This window comes from Notothenia rossii (genome assembly GCF_949606895.1).
Source record: "Notothenia rossii genome assembly, chromosome: 2".
NCBI lineage: Eukaryota > Metazoa > Chordata > Actinopteri > Perciformes > Nototheniidae > Notothenia > Notothenia rossii.
Window position 1 is genome coordinate 63,523,403 of NC_136904.1, and position 24,863 is coordinate 63,548,265.

General features: G+C 41.9%; 1 protein-coding gene and 1 long non-coding RNA gene across 2 annotated transcripts; both read right to left on the minus strand.

Moving 5' to 3' along the window:
• Positions 1 to 7,573: 7,573 nt before the first annotated feature.
• osgepl1 (O-sialoglycoprotein endopeptidase-like 1) lies at positions 7,574 to 24,848 on the minus strand. Its single transcript, XM_079664148.1, has 7 exons — positions 24,433 to 24,848; positions 23,494 to 23,881; positions 22,818 to 23,022; positions 12,753 to 12,901; positions 8,038 to 8,168; positions 7,876 to 7,947; positions 7,574 to 7,807 (listed from the first exon to the last, which is right to left on the minus strand). The coding sequence occupies exons 1-7, from the start codon at positions 24,624 to 24,626 to the stop codon at positions 7,723 to 7,725; spliced, it is 1,224 nt and encodes a 407-aa protein (XP_079520274.1). The 5' UTR covers positions 24,627 to 24,848; the 3' UTR covers positions 7,574 to 7,722.
• LOC307028822 lies at positions 16,633 to 22,808 on the minus strand. Its single transcript, XR_013805120.1, has 2 exons — positions 18,931 to 22,808; positions 16,633 to 18,212 (listed from the first exon to the last, which is right to left on the minus strand). It is a non-coding gene; the product is annotated as an uncharacterized lncRNA (long non-coding RNA).
• Positions 24,849 to 24,863: the final 15 nt, after the last annotated feature.

Consider the following 24,863-nt stretch of genomic DNA (forward strand, 5'->3'; position numbering starts at 1 on the left):
TAATTTGCATTTGTTCATGAGGATATATTTGCGACAGTGGTGAAAGTGTATTCCTAGCACTGAATGTCCACTTTGATAAAGGTTAAACCAAAACAATTCAACAAGTCTCCTTGAGTACTTTTACTGCACAGCTGAGCCAGTGCGCCACACACATCTCTATATCTCTTGCAGAAGCATCAAACATTTATTTTTTATATATTTGTCATTTTAATTACATATATATTAATTTGTTAATATTGATTTAATATTAACGACATAAAATGACAAAAATATATTAAAATAAAATAAAAAATAAAATGCTTTGTACTCACCAAAACAACTGATTATTTGAATACAAAATCCATCCTCCTTTCTTTCCTCAAGAAGACTTCAATGACTCTGTTGTACAGTTTATCTGTGCGTTTCAGTTCCACCAATAAGTCATTTTCTATAGACATGAAGGCTAATGATGAAAGCCTAGTCTGTCCAGTAGAATTTCTGGCATAAGTTTTAATTCGCTTTAAGGCCGAGAATGACCGCTCGACAGAAGCAGTGGACACAGGGATAGTCACTGCCACACATGCCAATGTGTAAAGCTGCCCCATGCTCTCACTCAGATTTTTCTGCTTAAGGAAATCAAGGAGATCAATGGGACTTTTCCCTTCAAAATCAGTCATGGCATACATTACAGTCAGTTCTGTTTTTAGCCGGGACAGATCGAACAGTGTTCCGTGACTCTGTGTTAATTTGGCTAAGGCTGTATGCGGGAATTTTTTCCGGTAGGTCTGAAAGTGCTGGGGGTCCAGGAGGGAGAGAAACATTAATTTTTCGTGGTCTTGAAACCTACTCCGTATCTGGCAAAGAATGTTGTCCAGAATATTGCTGTGGAGTTGTTGGTAGTATGCGCGAAGGTCTCCTTGTGCTGTACGTGGGCCTCTGCGTGCGCTCGGACCACTTGAGATGCGCGCTGTGTCCTCGTAGATCTGACGAAACTGGCACCTCTCTCGCTCAATTGTGTCACAAAACTCGTTCACCCTTGTCAGACAGAATTGTACATCCAATGTTTGTTTCTGTAGTATTCCAAAGAGCACATCTGAATGCTTAAAAATCCCATTGAATGTATCAAGCAAAAAACAAAACTCAAAATCATCCAGACGTGCATTAAATCCATCAGCGCTAAGCATAGTATCCCCATCATACTCCTCATGATGTTCTAGTATGTGGTCAAACACCTCCTTTAGGGAAACTCTCTTCTCAAAGACTGCATTGACCAATCTCGATGTATATTGCCACCGCGTTGGTGCAACATTAGGAAGACGACGCTTGCAAATGTCATCCAGCAGTTGCGTGCGCTTAGGGGATCTGGAGAAAAATGCTGCAAGGCCATTGAGGCTGGCAAAAAAGACCTTGCATTCTTTAAGCTTTGAGGCCCCTTGAGTCAGTACTAAATTTAGTCGATGTGCATAGCAGTGAATGAATAAGGCCATAGGTGCCCTCTCCTTAACTTTAGCCTGCACCCCGTTTAGTCCAGATGCCATGACCGCTGCGCCATCATAACACTGTGCCACAACTTTATCCAGACTACATTCATATTCCTCCATGAAACGGAAAATAAGAGCGGCAATGTCATCAGCTCGCTTGCCGCTTGTAACATCTTCAAATCTGACAAACCGCTCCTTGACACCTGTGTCCGTCACATAACGCAGGACAAGTGCCAGTTGTGCTACATTACCCACGTCTGTCGTTTCGTCCACCATAACAGCGACAAAGGGTGCTTTTTTTATCTCCATTTTGATCTCTTCTCCCATCACTTCAGCAATAGCATAAATCAGGTCGTTTTGTATTTTGCCTGACGTCCCAGTAAACACTTTGTTTGTGGACAGGTGGTAATGCAAGTCTGTGTTGTTCTCAGCAAGCAAAGAAAGAAGCTCCACGTAGTTTCCGCTGTTTCTGGACTCGGCGCTTTCATCGTGTCCCCTAAATGAAAGTTCCTGTTTACCCAAAAACAGGACACAATCAATCAGTCTTTTCAATATTTCCCTATTTTTGTTCACCCTTTCGTTGTGGAGCTCCGTTTCCCGGCGCACTTGTTCGTTGAGCTGTAGATCCACTCGGGTGTCCCCAAAGGTTTTCAAAAGCACCATTGCTTGTAAGTGCCCAGCCGTGCTTTGGTGTCTCGTTGCTGCCTTGGTTAGACAACTCAAGTTTGCAAATCCAGTGTGGCTCCAAACACCAAATCGATCAGTTGCAAATAGCAGGCATTCCCAGCAGTACAATTTGCAGTGCCTCTCGGAGGCTGTGAGCCAGGGGTACCGCTCGTAGTTAGTGATTTGAAAGTGGCGGACAAACCCTTTCCCCCGCTGTGATAGGCTCGCTAGCGTCGGGGTTGGCCGTTCTCTTCTCACGATGTCTAGCTTTTCTTGAAAAGTTCGTCTTGAAAATGGCGTTGTAATTATGACCAAATCGATCTCTTCTCCTCCTTCAGCCATTGTGGGTTGAAAAAAAACAGCTTGTAGAAATCTACACAAATTAGCTCGTTCAAATTCAAGTTCAGTTTGCTAGCTCTACATAGCTCTGCCTCTCAATAGTGCGTATCCAATCAAAAGACGTGCACGTGCTGACGTCATCGTACGCCTGCTAGCTGGCCCGTTGTCGCCAACTCAAAATCTGATTGGTTAACGCCACAGTTTTGTTTCCGTTCACTTTAATCTACAGGCGCCCGCACTGTTGATTCCGAAGGCCTAAGGGCAGATTTCTTGGACCCTGGCAACACATTATGGCTGAAATATGATTGGATAAAAGCTCTAACATAAAGGCCAACCCTCCAAATCTCGTTCTGAGGCTGGAAGCAGCGCAACCAAGAGGAAAGCTATGAAATGAAGAGAATAGACTACAGGGAATAATTTAATACATATTTGTGGAAAAAATATATCAAAATTTAATTTATATTCTGATGATGTTTAGGCCAGCAGAGAAGGCCTTGCTGGCCCTGACGGCCCACCACTGCAATTGTTAAATATGTTCTTTATTCTCGCGTCCAGGAGAGAAGCTTTAAAATGAGACTAAATGTAGTCTCTGAAAAGATTAAAATGGGATACTTTAATTAAAAAAGGCGCGGTAGTGTTACAGACAGAATATTGTTCCGGCAGAAAACAGCTGTGATCTGGCTCTCCTGAGCAAGAAGAGAAGGGCGAATCCCCCGTTCGGTGCCGTTATATATCCTCTGCTGGCTCGCCTCGCTTCTAATGTCCGTTGTTGCATTTAAACAGAGGATTGGTACTTTTCACCTTCAACATATGCTTAACACGCCTTTTCTCCTCATATTCTCGCTGTAAATCAATACTCTAAAAACATACAGAAAATGCTTCACGGCTGGTTTCTGGTCATTCCGGATGTTGTCACATGCTACTCTCGTCTGTAAACAATAGTGTATTCAAATAAACTGTACTTTCATTTAATATTCAGCATGGTAGTATCTCTACATCTATAGTTGTAGTGTTAAATCAGTAGGTTTCGGTTTGCACCACTCCATGTCATTTCGCTACTCAATTCAACTCTTTAGGAAATCGTATATTAGCCAAATGCTAAAAGCTAACCGTAGATGAAGGATTTTCAGAATAAAAGCTTAACTGCTTGTGCACAAGAATTTCTGGTTTTTCAGTATAAAAGAGCGTTTAAACTGACGGTATGTTTAAGCTACATTATACCATCAAAACATTGATTTTAATTTCTAACAATATACAAAAGTATGTGAGGGATGGAATATTAAATTGAATATAAATGTAGAATGTACATGTGATTTTACGTCCAAGAGAAGCTATGGAGTAGAGTTCTCTGCCAGCCAGAGGTGATTTGTTATTAGTTCAATATTGTTGAGATTTGATGGGATATATGTCCTCACTTGTATGTGGTACTGTACTGTTCCATGTGATGTGCAATGTTGTGCTTGTGCCACAGTGAGGCGCAAGGACAAGGGGTATAGGATGCATGCCTGCCTCCTATAGGCTAATCACAGCTCTTGATTGCCACGTGTGTGTGGAACCAGTTTATTCCAGTGGAGGCTGTCCCCGTGAGAGTGATGCGTGCAGCCCTTATAATAAAATATGCCAGGCTTGGCTAAATGGATTACATCTCCGTGTTTTTCTCCGAATGCAACGTTAAGCTGCAGAACTAAGCGTAACTTAACAGGTTATGGGCCCAGGAGTCGTTCGGAAGAAAAGTTTGTCGGTTTCCACCGTGTAGTAGTCGCAACAAACAGCGTGCTAACGGGTTGCTAAGCTAGCAAGGAGAGCAAGCTAGCATCATGGATCAACGAGGAACAAGCAGGTTGCCTCGACTGGCGTTCGACGGAGATGAGACCAAATATGAGATTTGGGAGACCAAAATGTTGGGACATTTCCATTAAATTGGACTAAAACACACGGTCCTGGGAGAACCGAGGACTGAAGCGGAAAGAGCGGCAGACGACAAGAAAAATGCCGACGCGTATAACGAGATGATTCAACTGTTGGACGACAAGAGCCTCTCACTAGTTATGAGGGATGCTGCCGACGATGGAAGAAAGGCTCTAAACATATTAAGAGAGTATTATGCCGGGAAGGGAAAACCCCGGATAATTAACCTGTACACCATGCTTACATCGCTCCAGAAAGCGGGCGACGAAAGTATTATGGACTACATCATCAGAGCAGAGACAGCCATCACAGCACTGCGAAATGCAGGTGAGACGTTGGGAGATGGTCTACTAGTAGCTATGGTCTTAAAAGGACTGCCTGGGAGTTTTAAGCCATTCGCAATACATGTGGCACATACAAATGATAATATCACATTTGCTGAATTCAAGACTAAGCTACAAAGTTTTGAAGAAACAGAGAAGATAAATGCAGCTGAGTTGGGCGACAGTGTGATGAAGACCCACAGTAGCGCTCTCCACATGCGAGGCGGAGTACATGGCACTGGCTTCAACCATACAGGAGTGTCTATACCTAGAACAGTTACTAGAAGGTATAGATAACTACAAGTACACACAAACTGTAGTACATGAGGATAATCAGGGAACGATTGCTCTCGCCAAAAACCCTGTAAACAGACAGTGGAGGCTGTCCCCGTGAGAGTGATGCGTGCAGCCCTTATAATAAAATATGCCAGGCTTGGCTAAATGGATTACATCTCCGTGTTTTTCTCCGAATGCAACGTTAAGCTGCAGAACTAAGCGTAACTTAACAAATATGTCAAACTGATTTCCCTGACTATAATCTTTAGTTACATGGTGAAACGTTATGCTGCTTGTACTAATTAGACTTATCATATAAGCCACACAGGTTTTAATAGGATGTATTCATTCTCTTTACTTATGTTACGGTCTTTTCAGCAGCGCCATCTCTAAAACGGCAATACAGTCACTACCCATCATTTACATTTCACCGTGACATGGACAAAAATGTAACGTCAGCTTACCTCATGGCACGAATCCAGACTCTCCTTTGGAAAACATTGGCCGGGAAACGATAGAACGAGCACGTTTCATGCGAAGACCTGTGGCTGCAACCCGGAGCAAAGCAACAAACGCATAGCTAACTAGTAGCGCTAGCTTTAGCTAAGTGCTAAAAATGCTAACTTACTTCACTTCCGTCACTGCGGTTCTCTATAGCGATAGCCTAGAGGGCGAAGCTCGTTACTAGTGATGGCAGTTTGACACTGAAGCTTCGAACGGAGCTTCAACCCTGGACTTCCTATTCTATAGAAGCAGTGCTTCAAAGCTTGCTTCAAATCACGTGACATGTGACGTCCGAAGCAGCAACTGCTTCAAATCACGTGACATGTGACATCCGAACCAGCAACTGCTTCATTTCCTGAATGAATCAACTCACTGGTTCGCCGTCCAATCAGGTGATTCAATGCACTGCCTCGTCTCGATTTTGACAGGTGACAGTTTGAAACAGTTTCAAATTTGAGCGCTTCAACACCTTATAACCGCTCTAAACAATGCGCAATGTGTGGGTTGTTGTCGTAGTTTGCATTGTTGCTGTTGAGTTGTTGTTGGTATTGCATTTGGATTGGATCATTATAGAGCAAGCCAGGAAGAAAAATAGGTCGTTCTGGCTCGTGAAACACTTCGAAATGTGGAGAAGTTGTGAACAAAAAGACAATGAGTAATATAAAAACACTTCTTTGGTCTAAGGAATTGATAGCCCAGTGGATAGAGCCGGCGGCCAGGATGCGGCGATATCCTCCACGCAGCTGGTTCAAAGCTTGGAATAGTTGAACTTTTAATCATTGCTTTTCAACTTTAATACTTTAATAACTGATAAAAGGCCCTCTCTGCCCAAAAAAATGTCAAGCACTATCTAGTCTCTTCTCAATAACCCAATACACACTATTATCAATCTTTAATTGCAAATAGACCATGATATTCAGTCTTAGTAGTCTTGTATCGAATATTTTTCAAGGCAAAGATGCGTTAAACCCACTGCAGCCTTGCACTTCGCCAGGAGAGGTCGCTGTAACTGAAGCTTCGAGAAATGAACCTATTTCGTGGTTCGACGCTTCATTCAAAGCTTCATTTTGCCATCACTACTCGTTACCTACTGTAACTCTAGCTTCTATGAGTATAGGCGTAGCCCTCTAAGTTCTGGGCCCCACTGGCTCCACGAATAGCTGAAGAAAAAGTTGTTTGTGTGTGAGCAGATTGTCGAGCCTCCTTCTTATTTATACGGAAAGGAGCCCGAGGGTGGGGCCCACCTCGTGGGTGGGCGTGGACTACAAGTGTTTCAGTGCTGCGCGGGTGCGCAGGGGATTACCCAATAGCGATAGCCCTAGAGCGCTACACCTATACTCATAGAAGCTGGAGTCACAGAAGGTAACTTCAGATATAAGAAGAAGATGTTTCTACAATAATGTGGAGGGAGAGTCCTCTCCAGTCAGACTGAGAGGCTGATAACTACAGCTCAGTGAGGTAAAGGACTCTGAGTGTTTAGATAGTTAACTTTAGTCTAAGTTCAAACGGTTTGGTCACAATTTATGTAAACACATATTTCCAAGGCACTCCTTTATAATTAGCCTATTGGGATAAACACTACAGGTTTGAAATCATTACAATGTATACTATAGGACAGTAACCAAAAATATCCGTTAAAACTGGAGAGATGAAAAAAAAAATGCATAAATAAAGAAATGTTAAGGTAAAATAAGATATGAATGAACAACACAAATAAAATAAGTTACATTCATTTGTTATTGGCTATGGTAGGTTATTGGTTATGTTCACATAAACTTATTTGATTACATCCACTTATCTAAGATGACAACAGAGACTTTCGACCCAAAACCAGCTGTCGACTTGTGAATGCAAGCAGCTAATCGCAGACTCAACCAGAGAAAAGTAGTTGGCCTACATCATCAGCTACCATGTCTGATAGAGAGGAAGACATTGAGGAGAAAAGTGGGGAGAACAGTCAGGAGGCTAGTGATGACAGCTTGTAGGATTACTGGTCGTGCTAATGTTGTCTTGTGTTCACCTCTGCATGTGTGTTCTGTGTTCACCTCTGCATGTGTGTTCAGTGCTGTGTGTCCGGCAAATAAAGTCAAGACCCCCTCAAAAGTTACGGTTTATTTCAGTTTAAGGATGAGCACAAAGCAACATCTCCAGGTGCTCCATTGAGAACAAGGGCAAAAAAGTTATGTGCACCCCTGGGTATATACTCTGATCTGGGCTATAGGAGTGACCGAAGAAAAGCAGCAGCCTCAGTTGTGGATCTTGATCCGGACTGACGGCAGCCTGATGGCCGCTGCCCTCACCTCGGCGCTCATGTCCACACCCAGCAGCGCCCTGCAACACAACACACATTAGAGCTGATGGTATAATAGGAGCTATCTACTGACATTGTAAATACTTACTTTGGCTCATAGCAGACATTCACAGTTGGAGGTAGTATCCCTTTCCCTTCTCTCAGGCGCTCAACACCATTCCTGGTATAAAAACACAAAAAGGAACTGTATAGTGGGGCAAATCATCCAATCGGATACATTTTAAGCTTTACTGAACCTCAGTACACCCACCATGCAATCATCACTCCGTTGTCAGTGCAGAATTTGGCAGGGGGGCAGAGCAGATGTAGTCCTGTGGTCTCAGTGATGATGCTCAGAGTCTTGCGGATGTACTCATTGCTGGCTACTCCTCCAGACAGGACCTGAACATAATTCACAGTGTTCACCTCATAAATCCCCTGGAAGGAACAGAATGTGTTTGTCCCTAGTTCAGTACTTTCAGACACCAGTACACTATATTTGGGTTTCAACTGAAAGCTAATTAGTTCAGAACACATACTGTCTGTTTAAGAAATACTTCAACCACAAAAAGACCATTTGTACATTAACTGCTCACCCTGTGTAGAACTCTTGAAGAACATTTTGTTTTTCTCCCATACTTTCAAAGTCAACTGAGAATCCAAAAAGTCCTGATTGGATAAGTAAATTACAACATCAAAACTAGATGAAAAAGTTTGTTTACAAGCTCTCACACAACTGATGCAGTAATATGGGCTCAGAACAGTCTCATAATACACACATGCACTCAGAAGGATTCACACTTGTATTTCATGATCCACAAAAGGATTCACACTTGTGTTTTTCAATGCACACACAAATGTCTTCCATTTCATATACATGTAAATAAAATCCAAATACAGAAAAAAGTTTTACATATGTATTTTTGATCCTCACATATTTGTTTTCCGTTTAAATCCCCTGAACCTGCAAACACAAACCGCTTTCTGTGCATGGATCGCTGTGCATTCGTGTGTGGGTTTTTTGAGACTCCCCTGATGGTCAGCCGAGTCGTACTTGTAATTTTTTCTATCTATAGCCAATCAGATGTCTCCTCCAGTCTAAGCAAATCACATGAGCGCGCCCCCACGAGGGTATGATTTCTTGCGTTCATGACGTAGCGCTTCGTGTACGCATTTTGCGCTGTCAGGTCAGCTCGCTAAACAGAGGGCGGGACTTCAGGTGATTATGCAGAGCTGCGTGTCTCCGTCAGACTTAGCAGCTGATCTGATCTCTCTCTCGCGTCCAGTTACACTTCACTTATGTCCATATCGATGGATCTCTCTCTCGCGTCCAGTTACACTTCACTTACGTCCATATCGATCAGATCCAGCTCTCCTGATCGGCCTTTATAGAGAGCATCGATCAAACTATTAAGAGTGAATATCGGCCGATAATGACCGGCGGGGCTTCCCCCCGTTGACAGTTCACTGTCTAGCACTGGCTTCGTAGTGCACTGATCGATTAGGCTAAGCTAACCTGCAGCTGCTCCCTCCACACACAAAAACTTCATACAGGCATAAATAAAGCAGCTGTATTCGCCATACAGGAAACACACATTTAAAACGGTTTTGCCTGCAGTTTTTGTGTACACAAGCATTCATCAATGGTTCGGAAAGTGGCGCTGTACCTTAATAATATAAAGGCTTGTATTTGCGTGCATTTCCTGTTCGGAAAGTGGCAATGTACTGAGAGTGGAGGTGTCCAGAGATTAGCGCCTGCAGGCAGGCTCCATGGACCTGTCAGCTCCGGACAGCGCAAAATGCGTACATGAAGCGCTACGTCATGAACGCAAGAAATCTACCCTCGTGGGGGCACGCTCATGTGATTGGCTTAGAATTGAGGAGACATCTGATTCGCTATAGATAGAAACAATTACAAGTACGAATCGGCTGACCGTCAGGGGAGTTTCAAAAAACCCACACATGAATGCACACCGATCCATGCAAAGAAAGCGGTTTGTGCTAGCAGGTTCAGAGGTTTTAAACGGAAAACAAATATGTGAGGATCAAAAATACAGACAGTGGGGCAAAAAAGTATTTAATCAGCCACCAATTGTGCAAGTTCTCCCACTTAAAAAGATGAGAGAAAAGAAAATACAGAAAATCGCATTGTCTGATTTTTAAAGAATTTATTTGCAAATTATGGTGGAAAATAAGTATTTGGTCAATAACAAAAGTTAATCTCAATACTTTGTTATATACCCTTTGTTGGCAATGACAGAGGTCAAACGTTTTCACACACTGTTGCTGGTATCTTGGCCCATTCCTCCATACAGATCTCCTCTAGAGCAGTGATGTTTTGGGGCTGTCGCTGGGCAACACGGACTTTCAACTCCCTCCAAAGATTTTCTATGGGGTTGAGATCTGAAGACTGGCCAGGCCACTCCAGGACCTTTAAATGCTTCTTACGAAGCCACTCCTTCGTTGCCCGGGCGGTGTATTTGGGATCATTGTCATGCTGAAAGACCCAACCACGTTTCATCTTCAATGCCCTTGCTGATGGAAGGAGGTTGTCACTCAAAATCTCACGATACATGGCCCCATTCATTCTTTCCTTTACACGGATCAGTCGTCCTGGTCCCGTTGCAGAAAAACAGCCCCAAAGCATGATGTTTCCACCCCCATGTTTCAAAGTAGGTATGGTGTTCTTTGGATGCAACTCAGTATTCTTTCTCCTCCAAACACGTCTAGTTGAGTTTTTACCAAAAAGTTCTATTTTGGTTTCATCTGACCATATGACATTCTCCCAATCCTCTTCTGGATCATCTAAATCCTCTCTAGCAAACTTCAGACGGGCCTGGACATGTACTGGTTTAAGCAGGGGGACACGTCTGGCACTGCAGGATTTGAGTCCCTGGCGGCGTAGTGTGTTACTGATGGTAGCCTGTGTTACTTTGGTCCCAGCTCTGTTCAGGTCATTGACTAGGTCCCCCCGTGTGGTACTGGGGTTTTTGCTCACCGTTCTTGTGATCATTTTGAACCCACGGGGTGAGATCTTGCGTGGAGCCCCAGATCAAGGGAGATTATCAGCGGTCTTGTATTTCTTTCATTTTCTAATAATTGCTCCCACAGTTGATTTCTTCACACCAAGCTGTTTACCTATTGCAGATTCAGTCTTCCCAGCCTGGTGCAGGTCTACAATTTTGTTTCTGGTGTCCTTTGACAGCTCTTTGGTCTTGGCCATAGTGGAGTTTGGAGTGTGACTGTTTGAGGTTGTGGACAGGTGTCTTTTATACTGATAACGAGTTCAAACAGGTGCCATTAATACAGTTAACAAGTGGAGGACAGAGGAGGCTCTTAAAGAAGAAGTTACAGGTCTGTGAGAGCCAGAAATCTTGTTTGTTTGTAGGTGACCAAATACTTATTTTCCACTATAATTTGCAAATAAATTATTTAAAAATCAGACAATGTGAATTTCTGGATTTTTTTGTCTCATTTTGTCTCTCATAGTTGAGGTATACCTAGGATGAAAATTACAGGCCTATCTCATCTTTTTAAGTGGGAGAACTTGCACAATTGGTGGCTGACTAAATACTGATGTTCTGTACAGACTGTGAAGACCACTGAGACAAATGTAATATTTGTGATATTGGGCTATATAATTAAACATTGATTGATTGATTGATTGATTGATTGATTGATTGATTAATTGATTGATTGATTGATTGATGTGTGTATTATTAGAGATGTTCCGATCCGATCACGTGATCGGGGATCGGAGCCGATCACGTAATTTTCAAAAGATCGGAATCGGGAGAAAAAAACAATCGGGGATCGGGATTTAAATTTTTTTTTTTTTTAAATACTTTTATTTTTATTTTGTATTCAATGTTACAAAACAGTGTCTAATTTTAGCAGTAAGCAAACGAGTACTGATAAGCTTTATTTTGTTTTGATCCAATGCTGCACAACTGAACTGATCCAATGCTGCTGTGAAAGAAAGAAGCTATATCCATGTTGGATAGAATATCCAATTTAAATTAAAAAAATAACCTTAAGGGACAACTTGAATGCTTTTTTTCTTTTTTTTCTCTTAATGCATTGCATAAAGATCAAATCGGGAAAAATCTGTATCGGCAAATTGTCAAAATCAAATGATCGGAATCGGATCGGGAGCAAAAAAAGGTGATCGGGACATCCCTATTTATTATGAGACTGTTCTGAGCCCATACAGTAAAGTCTCATTTATCCAGTTGTATACTCACTACTTTTCCATCACATGCACTTTTTGCTACAACCAAACAATAAAAAACTCTTTGGATTTGCTTCACTGGTCTGCACTAGCTTCAGACTGTTTATACCTAAATGTTTTGAAAGGTAAAGTTGAAATGAAAAGGCATGTGAGAAAAAACAAACCATTGCTAGAATTAGAGAATTTAAGGTATCAGAGTGAGTTATTAGTATACACATTTTGTGGGTGAAGTATCTATAGTTTCTGAAAAACAGCTGGGCATTGTTGTTCTTTACTAAGTTATGTTTAAACATCTACTTTGTTATTGAATAATTTTAGCGGCTATTTAAAGTATTTATTTGTATTTAGGTTTAATTATTTGTATTTAACCGATCAAATGTGCAAGTAATTGCAGTAACGCAGTCTTCAAGCTTGTAGAGTTATATATCTTTTGTCATAAACATGTCATATTTTGCATATTTAACAATACCTTTACTTTGCATAACAGAGTACCATTGGATTTATACATTATCTCAATTATTTTCCTTTTTTTCCTGAACCTTGTGTACGTTTACATTTTTTTCTTTTCGTGTCAGTAAATACAGCAACTGTTTGTTGTGATAAATGCATATTATATGAATGTAAAAGGCTTTATTCGATGTTGTTAACATTTGAAATAAAAAAAGATTCCAATAAGAATCAATAACTGAAATGTTGAACATCAGCTACATTGTCTCAAAGATCTATGGGAGTATTAAATAAATAGTGACACTCACCAGGGTGGGATTGCTGGATGGCAGCATGCCGTTCTCCTTGCAGAAAACGATGGCCCGGTGCGTGCGCTTTGCCAGATGAGAGGCCACCGTGTGCTGTGTGGCAGCTGCAATGTCCTTCACACAGGACAGCAGAGTCCCCTGCTCTATACCTGCAGAGGGTACAAGTAAGTAACATGTGAGAATACTAGGGAACTAGTAACAGAAAGTGTACTTTTTTTAAACAAACATTATCAAGAGTGTGTTTATTCTAGGGCTGCAATTTACCAACTTAACTTATGAATTATTGTCAATATAAATTAATCTGCCCCATTATTTTCTAGAGGTGAGATAATGGTAAAATAGGTCTTGTTTTGTCCAAAACCAAAGTACGTTCACTGGAGAAAAGCAGGAAAGCTCCATTTGTAATATGTTATGGCTGAAGCTACAGCTTATAATGATGTATTTGAAAATGTTTCCCAAACAGTTGTATAAATAGATCTTAAACCTCTATTTGTGTACTTCAGTTTTTTGTTTGTACTACAGTTTCCAAAACAAAACAAAATTCTTAGATGCGTTAAATTTCAGACACTTTGACTTTCCATTTGCATGAAAAGCACAGGTGAAACTATTAACATGTATGATCCCATGGTTTAGTGCAGTTCAGTGCAGTAGTCGTGTTTGTCGTTATTTGATGTTTTGAGCAACATAAGCTGAAAGAATCTGGTGGTTGTGGTTTTCCTTTTTGAGACCATAGAGCAGAGGCCTGTACTACGAAGCAGGATTTCCGCTTAGCCGGCTAACTTCAGGGAAAACTCTGGGTTTCCGGTCCTACGAAGCTGGTTCTCTTTTTAGCATGCTAGATTTCCATGGTAACTTATGCTGTGCGGCTAACCTGCCCGGAGCAGTCATATTACAGGAGAAAGGAAATACAGTTTAAACTGCCGTTGCAGGAAAGACGGCCGGCAAAAATCACAGTCTGTGTGAACATGAACATTAATAGAATATCACCTCCCATCTTCAGAGCAATCTGACTATTATAACATTAGCGTTAAGAAAGCTTAATTAAATATCTGCCACAACATAAGTAACCGGATCAAAGTAACAGTACAGTCCGCGGCATATCACATTATAATGTATCATATATTTCCTTATCTGAGTCAGCTTCTTGAGCCGTATCTGGCCGTGCAACACTTACAGTGTCACATACTGTATGCAGAAGTATTATTTTAAGCAACACATTAAGTTGACGAAGCACTTGAGTCAAATGTAATTAAACTCAGATCCACTCGTGTCTTAGACGGGGCAGTGATATCATAAACCTGTTAATGTACGCATTCAAACCCTTTTTCTTTTACCAACTATGTGGCTTTGATCCTGGATAAAGTGTTTAAGTCATGGATGTTTAAAGTTTAACGTCTTCTTATTTGTCTAATTATATAGTTGACTTATCATTCAGGAAGTATGACGCGCTGCGCTGTCAGTACGCTTGTCCATGTTTGTGATTGGTGGAATGCTCCAAATACCACCCCTTTCATGTGAACACGCACCTAACTAGATAGGACACTTGAGCGATCCACTTGATAACCCGCGTCGTAGTACCGTTTAGCGAGAGGGCGTATGTTTTGGATTAGGCCAACCGGCTAACTCAAACATATCCAGGTTAGGTTGAACCAGCTTCGTAGTACAGGCCTCTGGGGTGTCAAACTCAAATACACAGTGGGCCAAAATAAAAATATCGGTACTAGTCGAGGCCCGGACTGGTTCAATGTTTATTGCAAAATGTATTGAAATGAACTTATTGCACATATTAAACCTGGAACTAACAAAGCTTAAATTATTGCCTATAAAAACAACATTAAACATTAAATAATCAGTTGCATTCATTTCTTATGGCTCTATCATTTCTTATGAGTACATTTTTCCACAGGCCAACAACAGCTTCAAAAAAACTATTTCCCTCAAAGAAAAACCAAACATGCCCTGTTGTCGCAAGAAAAAAAGTGCAAAAGGAAACTCAGTTTGCTGCTCTGTGATGCTAGTTCAAGCCAGATACTTGGCATCTCATCTTGGGTGCAAGTTCATCAATTTTTGGGGTCAGGCTCTGAGCTGAGGAAACCCTCAGGATTGAGTGAAGGTGTGCGTGCAATATACCGGCGGGCCAGATCGAATAGTAATTAGAAATTATCCTGAGGGCCGAAATTAAATCCACCAAGGGCCTCATTTGGCCCCCGGGCCTTGAGTTTGACACATGTGCCATAGAGGTTTCTCAATACTATAATTTCCCCCCCTCGACTCCTCGGTCCTCCGGTAGTGACCCGAAAATGGACTTCAGCGCGCCATGTTGAAGGACATCTCATTTATCTAAATGCACATCGAGGACCGAGCGTCGAGCATCGAGGAGGCTCTCTGGAGGAGCTCTAACCGAGGAGACACTGGCTGCATCTCAGGTCGATTAAATGGAATCCTTGCGTCCCTCACTTGTGTCGTTTCCCTGCATTTAGTCCCTCCCACCAGGGAAGCATGGAGAGACGCAAGGAAACCACGAGAAGCAGGGAAATTAGTTTTAAGCGCAATGGGACGTGCTTTCCTCCGGAGCGTCACGTGAAGCGACGTCCGTTTGTGATTACACCGCACAGCAGATGTTTGACAGCAGCTCTGTCCCCGTTGTTTTCACACACACCCCCGCCTCTGTTAGTACACATTTACATTTGTATCATCTGTTGTAGACCCAAATAAATAAAATAAAATAGGAACTCATTCTCAAAAAAGATAAACGCCATTCTTAATATGTATAAACGAAAAAAGCGATCTTGAAAATGTTTACAATAAATGAATAAAATGATTTTTCACCACATTGTTGTTCAGATATATCACTGTTTGTAACTAAATGATACATTAAGTGAAACAAAACACAGTATAGACTGAGGAGTGACTCTCGTGAGTTTCATGTATTTTCTTCACTCCGCTCGGAAACTGCTCTTATGTCAAGAAGCATCAGATCAGTGCATGCTCTGCATCGTCCAATCAGTGAGCGATACACAGTAAGGGGGCGGGGCGAGTATCTGAGAATTTCATCGGAGGATGGTCGGTAGTTCCTCCATAGAGAACCGCAGTGACGCGTCGTAAAACCCGGAAGTAAACTTCTTCCAGTTCCTTCGCGAAAAACCAATGCAAATTCTCCATAGGATTTTGGAAAATAGCTCGAAATAAGGTCTGTGGTTGACACACATTTAAGAGAGGGATCACGTTTTGTTCAGCCGGATAATCTCCACATGTCAACCCTACTTTTATAATTTTTTAAATCATAAATCTAGTCGCAAAAAGCGAAATGCTAACGTTTTGCTATAAACGAACTACAAGCCTACGACTTCAACGTCACGCCAACTTAAGATCGTTTCAACTGACTTGCACTGAAACTGCTTTGAACACTTTAAATATATTAACATTTTAAACTGTATACCCCGGTTATCTAGGCCCGTTTTGTTTAATGTATACCACGTTTATCTAGGCCCTTTTTGTTTTATGTATACATGTCACACTGTGGGAAACGATATTTCGATATTTCTGGATGTATCACACATGTAGAATTTTTGACAATAAAGCTGAATTTGACTTTCGCGTGCTTGCATATTTTAACAAAGCTTTTCATTTTAGCCACACTGATTTAACATGGCTGTGTCAATTACCAGTCTGATATCGTTTTACAAAGATGACAAGAAGAGTGTAGATAGATGAGAGAACCACTACAAGTCAGGACACGTTACAGTGGATGAAGGTGTGCTTACCGGTGTTGTCAGGGCTAGCATGAGGGACAAGGTTTATAGTGTCGGTGGGTAGTGATAGCAAGAGTACGGTTAACCTAGAGTTAATTTATTCACATTAATTCCCATCAACAAATCAATTGTATGTGTCACATGAAATCTTTATTAGGCAAGGCAAGGCAAGTTTATTTATATAGCACTTTTCAACACAAGGCAATTCAAAGTGCTTTACAAAAAATGAAAGACATTAAGAAAATGGCATTTAAAATCAGTCATTAAAAAGAAAAGCTAATAAAGTAAACATTAAAAGAAAAAATACATGGATAAAAGTTACAGTGCAGTCTAAGATATGAATAGTTCAATTAAAAGCAGCGACAAAAAGAAAAGTCTTCAGCGTGTATTTAAAAGTAGTTAGAGTTGCAGCGAACCTGCAGGTTTCTGGGAGTTTGTTCCAGATATTTGGAGCATAATAACTGTACGCTGCTTTACCATGTTTAGTTCTGACTCTGGGGACAGAAAGCTGACCAGTCCCTGAAGACCTGAGAGATCTGGATGGTTCATAATTTAGCAGGAGGTCAGAAATGCATTTTGGTCCTAAACCATTCAGTGCTTTATAAACAGCAGCAGTATTTTGAAATCTATTCTTTGACACACAGGAAGCTAGTGTAAAGACTTCAGAACTGGAGCGATGTGATCCACTTTCTTAGTGTTGGTAAGGACTCGAGCAGCGGTGTTCTGAATCAGCTGCAGCTTTCTAATAGATGTTTTAGTGAGACCTGTGAAGACACCATTGCAGTAGTCCAGTCTACTGAAGATAAAAGCATGGACACGTTTTTCCAAATCCTGCTGTGACATTAGTCTTTTAATCCTAGATATGTTCTTTAGGTGATAGTAAGCTGATTTAGTAACTGTTTTAATGTGACTGTTGAAACCAATAACTAATTTAACCCGCTGACAAGAGAGCCCACCTCCGAAGATCGTGACTGGCTGAGGGACAGACTCGGGGGCAGGTTCTCAGGAATTTCTTGGCTTCTCTACCCCGAGCCAGAAGAGGAACACTACAGCTTGGAAACACTTACTGTTCCTCAAATTATCAAATCTGTTGGGCATCAGGGACCTGAGGCAATTGTGGCAAGCATGGCATTGTCTGAGGAGCAACAGAGGGCAATTCAGGTGGCTACCACTGGTCAGCGAACCAACCCAAACTGGCATTTTTTCAGGAAAGGAAGGTTGACTGCCAGCAACTTTGGAGCTGTCCTGAGGTCAAAGCGTGTGACTGCTTCCCTTATTGCCAGGGTGCTAGGGCAACAACAGGCCCTTGATGGTGTTTTGTCTGTACAGTGGGGGACTATGAATGAATGTGAGGGCGTCAGGGCATTCACCACTGCAACCCAGATGCAGGTCCATGAGTCAGGATTGTTGGGGGCATCTCCAGATGGTCTGGTAGGGTCTTCCGCTGTGCTGGGGGTAAAGTGTCCCTACGGAGCCAGGGAAATGACAATTAGTGAAGCATTGCAAATCAAGGGCTTCTGTGTCAGTAAGGAAGGAGAAACATTCAGCCTGCGTGAGGAACATCCTTACTGGCACCAAGTGCAAGGTCAGCTTCACCTCACTGCAAGAAAGAAGAAGAAATTAAAAAATTGTGAATCGTTTTGAATTTACATTTACTCGCCTTTGCAATTTTGTGGTTGTTAGAGTGTTAGGTTTCCTGTCAGCTCGTCTGTTGGGAAGATATAAAATATTAGTTTCATGGAAGTCACACCGTCACATATACTGTATCAGCATTAAGACATAAAGTACATAGGCTAAAACAAAACATCTAAAGATATAACCTTGCGCTTTGATAAGTCTCGTGAACATTTTCACTATTTTGACATTTGTATAGATGAAAATTGAACTAAAGAAATACATGGTAGATTAATCCATATTGAAAATAGGTGTCAGCTGCTACACTAATTATAATAGTTATATTTCTTAATTAATTAAGATAAGATATTACTGTATTGATCCCAATTTGGGAAATGTTTGTGTTGCAGCAGCATAACAAGAAAAACAAAATATAAGTTATTATATATATACAAAAGTATGTGAGGGATGGAATATTAAATTGAATATAAATGTAAAATGTACATGTGATTTTACGTCCAAGAGAAGCTATGGAGCAGAGTTCTCTGCCAGCCAGAGGTGATTTATTATTAGTTCAATATGTCAAACTGATTTCCCTGACTACAATCTTTAGTTACATGGTGAAACGTTATGCTGCTTGTACTAATTAGACTTATCATATAAACCACACAGGTTTTAATAGGATGTGTTCATTATCTTTACCTATGTTGCGGTCTTTTCAGCAGCGCCATCGCTATAACGGCGATACAGTCACTCACTACCCATTATTTACATTTCACCGTGACATGGACAAAAATGTAACGTCAGCTTACCTCATGGCACGAATCCAGACTCTCCTTTGGAAAACATTGGCCGGGAAACGATAGAACAAGCACGTTTCATGCGAAGACCTGTGGCTGCAACCCGGAGCAAAGCAACAAACCATTGCGTAGCTAACTAGTAGCGCTAGCTTTAGCTAACGTTAGCCAACGAAACGAACTGCCGAGTAAAATTGGAAAACACTGGTAATTAATTATTCTATAATTTGTAAAACTACGGTGTTAAGAACGAAAATTTCAAAAATACAGATTCTAATGGTCAGATATAGATATACAGATACTAAAGATAGGCAGGTACTTGCTTTCAAGCAGAACACAGGGGAAAACAAACTTAGCAGGAGTGTTTACGTGTTCGGCGTAATGACGTACAACGGCCTCGACAATTTCTGTAGTCCTATTCAGCCATTCGGTAACAACCATCGTTTTTCAGACACGTAAACTCTTCAAAAATCCCCAGTGGGGTCACTGCTGATGTATTTAATGTCGTAGAACAAAACGTGATTTACCTCTTAAATTTGTGTCAACCACAGACCTTATTTCGAGCTATTTTCCAAAACCCTATGGAAAAAATGCATTGCTTTTTGAGGAAGGAACCGGAAGTGCTAAAAATGCTAACTTACTTCCGGGTTTTACGACGCGTCACTGCGGTTCTCTATTATCGCTCCTCGCTCCTCCGGCAGAAATAAGTGCCATGGGACGTTACTCAAGATGGCACAGACAAATCAACTTCCGGTGATACCGAGGAACGACGAGCGAGGAAATGAAAATACCGACCTGAGACGCAGCCATTGATGGGTCCTCCACGGCTCCTCCACGGATGCATAGAGTGGCGAAGTCACGCCCATCTACTTCCGGTCCATGGGACCTTATTTCGTAAAAATTATGTATTGAGGTCAATGGAGATAGAAAGATTATCTTTCGATCCCGTTTGAATTGTGCCACAAATTACACATATGATGTTTTGTCAATCTTAAAAAATATTTTCCATGTCAAAAAAGTCACAGTTGGTTGTAAAACTGTTGAAATACAAGTCTATGAAAAATACCCAACTAGAAAGACTACAAATCCCAGATTTGCGTAACTGATGTCATAATTGATGTCACAATTCTTTTCCTCGGCTAAATATAAGAGATAGCTAAGATAACATAACTTTAACAAGATGCCTGTGTGCTTAGTACCAGGTTGTTATCATACCAGAAATGGGTCTTGCTCGTTCTTTCGCTTCCCGTCTGATGAAAGGACCAGGAGTGGCTGGATCAAGTTAGCTACCTAGCTAGTAGCAAGCACGTAAAGTTAGCATTACAGCCTTATTAGCCTTGTCATTTTTATTAGCCTTAACATGAAGTAACATTAAGAAACCCAAAATGTTAAACAGTAACGGCCCGTCCACACAGCGGCGTGCGTTGAAGCTTGCCGGCGGGCGTGTCTGAAACTCGACCAACAACCAATCACATGAATCTCCCGCCCCTGACACACAAGCAGCGGTTTGATTGGCTAGAGCTTGTACTGGCATATGATTCGATTGGCTGACGCTTCTGCCGAGGCTTCAAAAGTTGAACATTGCTCAACTTTTGCAGCGAGCCACGCCAGCAAAACTCCGCTTCGCTTCCTACAATGCAGTTTGGCGAAAAGTGACGTCACCCCATTCAAAGTGAATGGGGAAGCTTTCAACGCACGCCGCTGTGTGGACGGGCCATAACAGCCCCTACACACGGCGGCGTGCGTTGCCGCTTAGCGGTGGGCGTGTTTTGAGCTTGGAGAGTTTACGTGAGCAACGCGACCAACAACCAATCACATGAATCTCTTCTGTCAATTGCATAAAAGGTTTTACATGTCACACTTTATATGATGAACATTTATGACATTAATGTCTATGGTGCTATTTTACGCAACATTCCATGCTGGCTAAATACTGTCTATGTCTGCTAGCTGTCCATTCAAAGGAAGTACACTGGATATAAACTCCCCAAACAGGCGAAAACCTACCAGTTTCACCCACTGTCTCTGCCACCTCCCTCCATGCCTGGCTCCTCCGGTTTGTATCCCGGTAGGTGAACAGGGACTGATCATAAAGCACCGGGTGATTCCCTACCGCTACGATTATTTTCTCCTCCATTTTTTGGCATATGAGGAAATGAACTGCGGTCTGGCTCTCCCAGCATACACGCGGTTTGATTGGCTAGCGCTTGTACTGGTAGATTTGCATAAACGGGATTTGATTGGCTGAGGCCTCCGTCGAGGCGTCAAAAGTAGAACATTGCAACGCTTTGCTCCCACAATGCAGTTTGGCGAATCGTGACGTCACCCTATTCAAAGTGAATTGGCAGAAGCGTTGAAGCGGCAACACACGCCGCCGTCGCCGTGTGTAGGGGCCGTAAGAGCAGTTGTCATATTTCGTGAACCCTTTGAAGAGTACTGTCACACCGGTGTGATCATTCTATAATACACCATTTAAGCCCGGGGGAGAAATGCTAACGCTACATTAGCATCGGCGATCTTTTTCTACTTCATGCTATCTGCACAAATGGTTGACATTAAACATTAAAAAGATCAGGCAGTTCAGAGAAAATCAAAGGAAGGCAGACAGGCAGCTTTGCATGACATTCTCCTGGACGTGTTTCATTGTGGTGATAGTGAGGGTAGTCAATCCCTTGTTTAGCAAGACAGTAGTGACGGCCATCTTGGTGACGTGTGTTGTTGTGCAAGACCAGAGATGTAGATCATTGAGAGTTTCACACAAAAAAATGTGTTACTTCACAGTTTTACGACACATTTTTTTTTTTGACTGGCAAAATTATCTTTCAAATTGACAAACATCATATGTGTAATTTGTGGCACGATTCAAACGGGATCGAAAGATAATCTTTCTCTCTCCATTGACTTCAATACATAATTTTTCCGAAATAAGGTCCCATGGAGGTCCACCGGAAGGGGAGGGACTTCGCCACCCTATTTCCGGGAACGGTGGAGGCGTTACGCATGGCCGGACTTATCTCAGCCAATGACAGCTCTGCATGCATCCCCTGGATATTATTTTAGTAACAGCTGTGAGGGCCGTGCAGAAAGCAGAGCAGTGTGTAAAATATATATCATTCAGTATAACTGGCCGACATTACTCTCTGTATTTGTATGCTGTAGTTTGGTAGATATCTACAAACAAAGAGTTGATATGTTTCTAAGAACATTTAGTGCTTCACATAATAAAATACACGACGGCTGTAGCCTGATTATGCTTTAGGAGCTGTAGGTGTGTGTGGTACAGTGTGTAGGTGTGTGTGTTGTACAGTGCGTAGATGCGGCTGACAGACGGGTCTCAGTTGGTTTGGTGTCCTATGCTTACTTCTAATACTTAATAATAATAATAAAAATATGGGCCAAAATACAACTTTGGGCCCGTAATTGCAATTCCCCATTTCAGCGACCAGAGATAGGGGGGGGGGGGGGGGGATATAGCCAGTCTCTGATTGTGTTACGTTATTATGAGAGTGCTCTCATACTTGTTTGATTCTGATATTGTATATATTTATATAAATATATGTGTGTGTGTGTGTGTATATGTCCGCATCTGTAGCCTGTTATTGTCTCATCATACCGCACTGTCAATGAATTAAAAGTAAATATATAAGCCGTCATGAACACACCTGTCCATCAGACAGAGTGCTGCTGTGCCTCCTGTCATCATTAATGGACGTCTCTTTAAAATGACCGCTCAGAGTAGAGGAGTTCTGATTTCTCTAACCGCCTGCTGCTTCCCCTCCTCTCTCCTCGGTTCTCCTCCTCAGTCCTCCGCTCGCATCTCCTGTGGGCGGCAATAAGTCTCAAGGATAGGAGTCGAGGAGGGGAAATTAGAGTATTGAGAAACCTCTCTTGTGTCTTCATACCTTCCTCTGCCTCTTTTTTCATTATCGCCATGTTAACTTGATTCCGTAGCCCAGCGAATGAAAAGCAGCAGTCGTACGTTTGTCCCATGGGGGTCCTGAACGGGAACCTTGACTTGTCTCCATCCTTAGCTAGGAGCTCTAGAGCCTGTCCTCCACTCAGTGTGGAGCACTGTGGGTGCTTTATGAGAGACAAACGCCTTGCAACCTGAATCCGAAAAAAGAACACATTAAGTCAAAATACACAAATTGAACAACATGAAAACTAAATGATATTGGGGTTAAGGGAAGAATTCACCCTGAATCATGAAATATATATCTCATGTTAAATGTAGTGCTATTCATCTCTATGAAACTAGTTTTCTCTCTGATTATAATGCAACTCAATGGCTTGTCGTGCCAACATTTTTTTTTTAAAACTTCAACAGAATTGTCTTTTCAAGAAATACAAAACCAATAAATACGCAAAAAAATAAAAACCTATCAAATAAATATGTTAGAACAATAAAAGAAAATGTGGAGAGAAGGAAGAAATCTCGAACACTTGTTCATTGTCTCCACTGTAAGGGGTCCCTGGCCTCAAAGAGTTGAATAACCCCTGACCTTGATTGATAAATGGCAGAACAGGTAAGAGGAAACACATTTTTTTGGGAATTTACCAATCCCTTTATGACCTTACTTTATCCATCGTATCGCCTGGAGCTTCATCCAGACTGTAACCCAAAAGCAGGAAGTCATCCACTCCTCGAGCCACAGCGAGCAGTGAGTGACCTCCAGAGACCAGCAGCACCAGGAAGGGGAAGGGAACTGGCTGGAGCATCCTGACGGTGAGGGCGTGGGCCTCCATGTGGTGGATGGGGATGAAGGGCGTATTGTGCTGCCTCACAAACCTCCGACTGAAGTCCAGCCCGATGCCCAGGCTCAGGCCCAGGCCGGGCTTCACCGTGGTGGCCACAGCTGAGAGCCAGCTGGGGGCCACGTGGCTCCTCTCAAGGGCCTCCTGCACCACCCGCTCTATGTTCTCTCTGTGGAGCTGCTGGGCCACTGTGGGGATGATGCCTCCAGTCCTGCAGTATTCAAAATGGAAGAGATACAAGCAGTAAGTACTCAGATTTATACTTAAGTAAAAGTAGAAGTATCAGTGTGTAGAAGTACTCTGTTACAAATAAAGGTCATGCAAACAAAATACTACTCAAGTAAAAGTAGAAAAGTATTGGCATCAAAAAATACTTCAAGCACCAACAGTAAAAGTACTCATTCTGCAGATTGGCCCATTTCAGAATAATATATATGATGTGTTTTGATTATAATGATCGATGCATTAAAGTGTTATCAAAGCTGGTAAGGGTGCAGCTAGGTTTAATGACTTTGTATACTGCAAGCTTGTGCATTTACTCCAGGTGCAACTAAAAATTGTATTATATTTCACATCTACAATCCTAATGAAGTGGAATAAAAGTAAATAATTTACCTGTGAAAAGTAGCAACACATACTAAAGTACAAATATCTCAACATTCTGTTTGCATTTATTTATTTTGTCTGACTCCATACAATAAAGTCTAAGTGGGTTTGAAAAAAAACCTGAAGCAGTGAGCCTGTTGGAGATGTGACACCCACCTGAGATGGACTTCTTTCTGTGAGTGTAGAGACTCCCCCAGTATTTTCCCTGTCTCATCCATAACTGCAGCTCCAGTGTCATCACAGCTTGTCTCAATGCCCAAAACCAGTCTGGAGCAGTGGGCTTTAAGTGAAGCACAGCCCCACAATGTGTTTCTTAACTGTAGCAGCCTTTTTACTTTCGTAGGGAACATAGTTATGCCTCTTGTAGGAGTTAAAATAGGGGGGGGGCAAATATAGTGACCTCACATCATTTCCCATTGATTTCTCTCCATAAAAAAACGGCAATGGCATGACATAAGATTTCGAGGAAATTAACAAAAGACAGACAAAACAACAACCTGGTCGAGTTCCGAGCAGAAAACTGTTTTCTGTCTCTGCTACTCTAAAGCGTGTGGCTGTGTCACATGTAAATAATTCCGTGCACCACC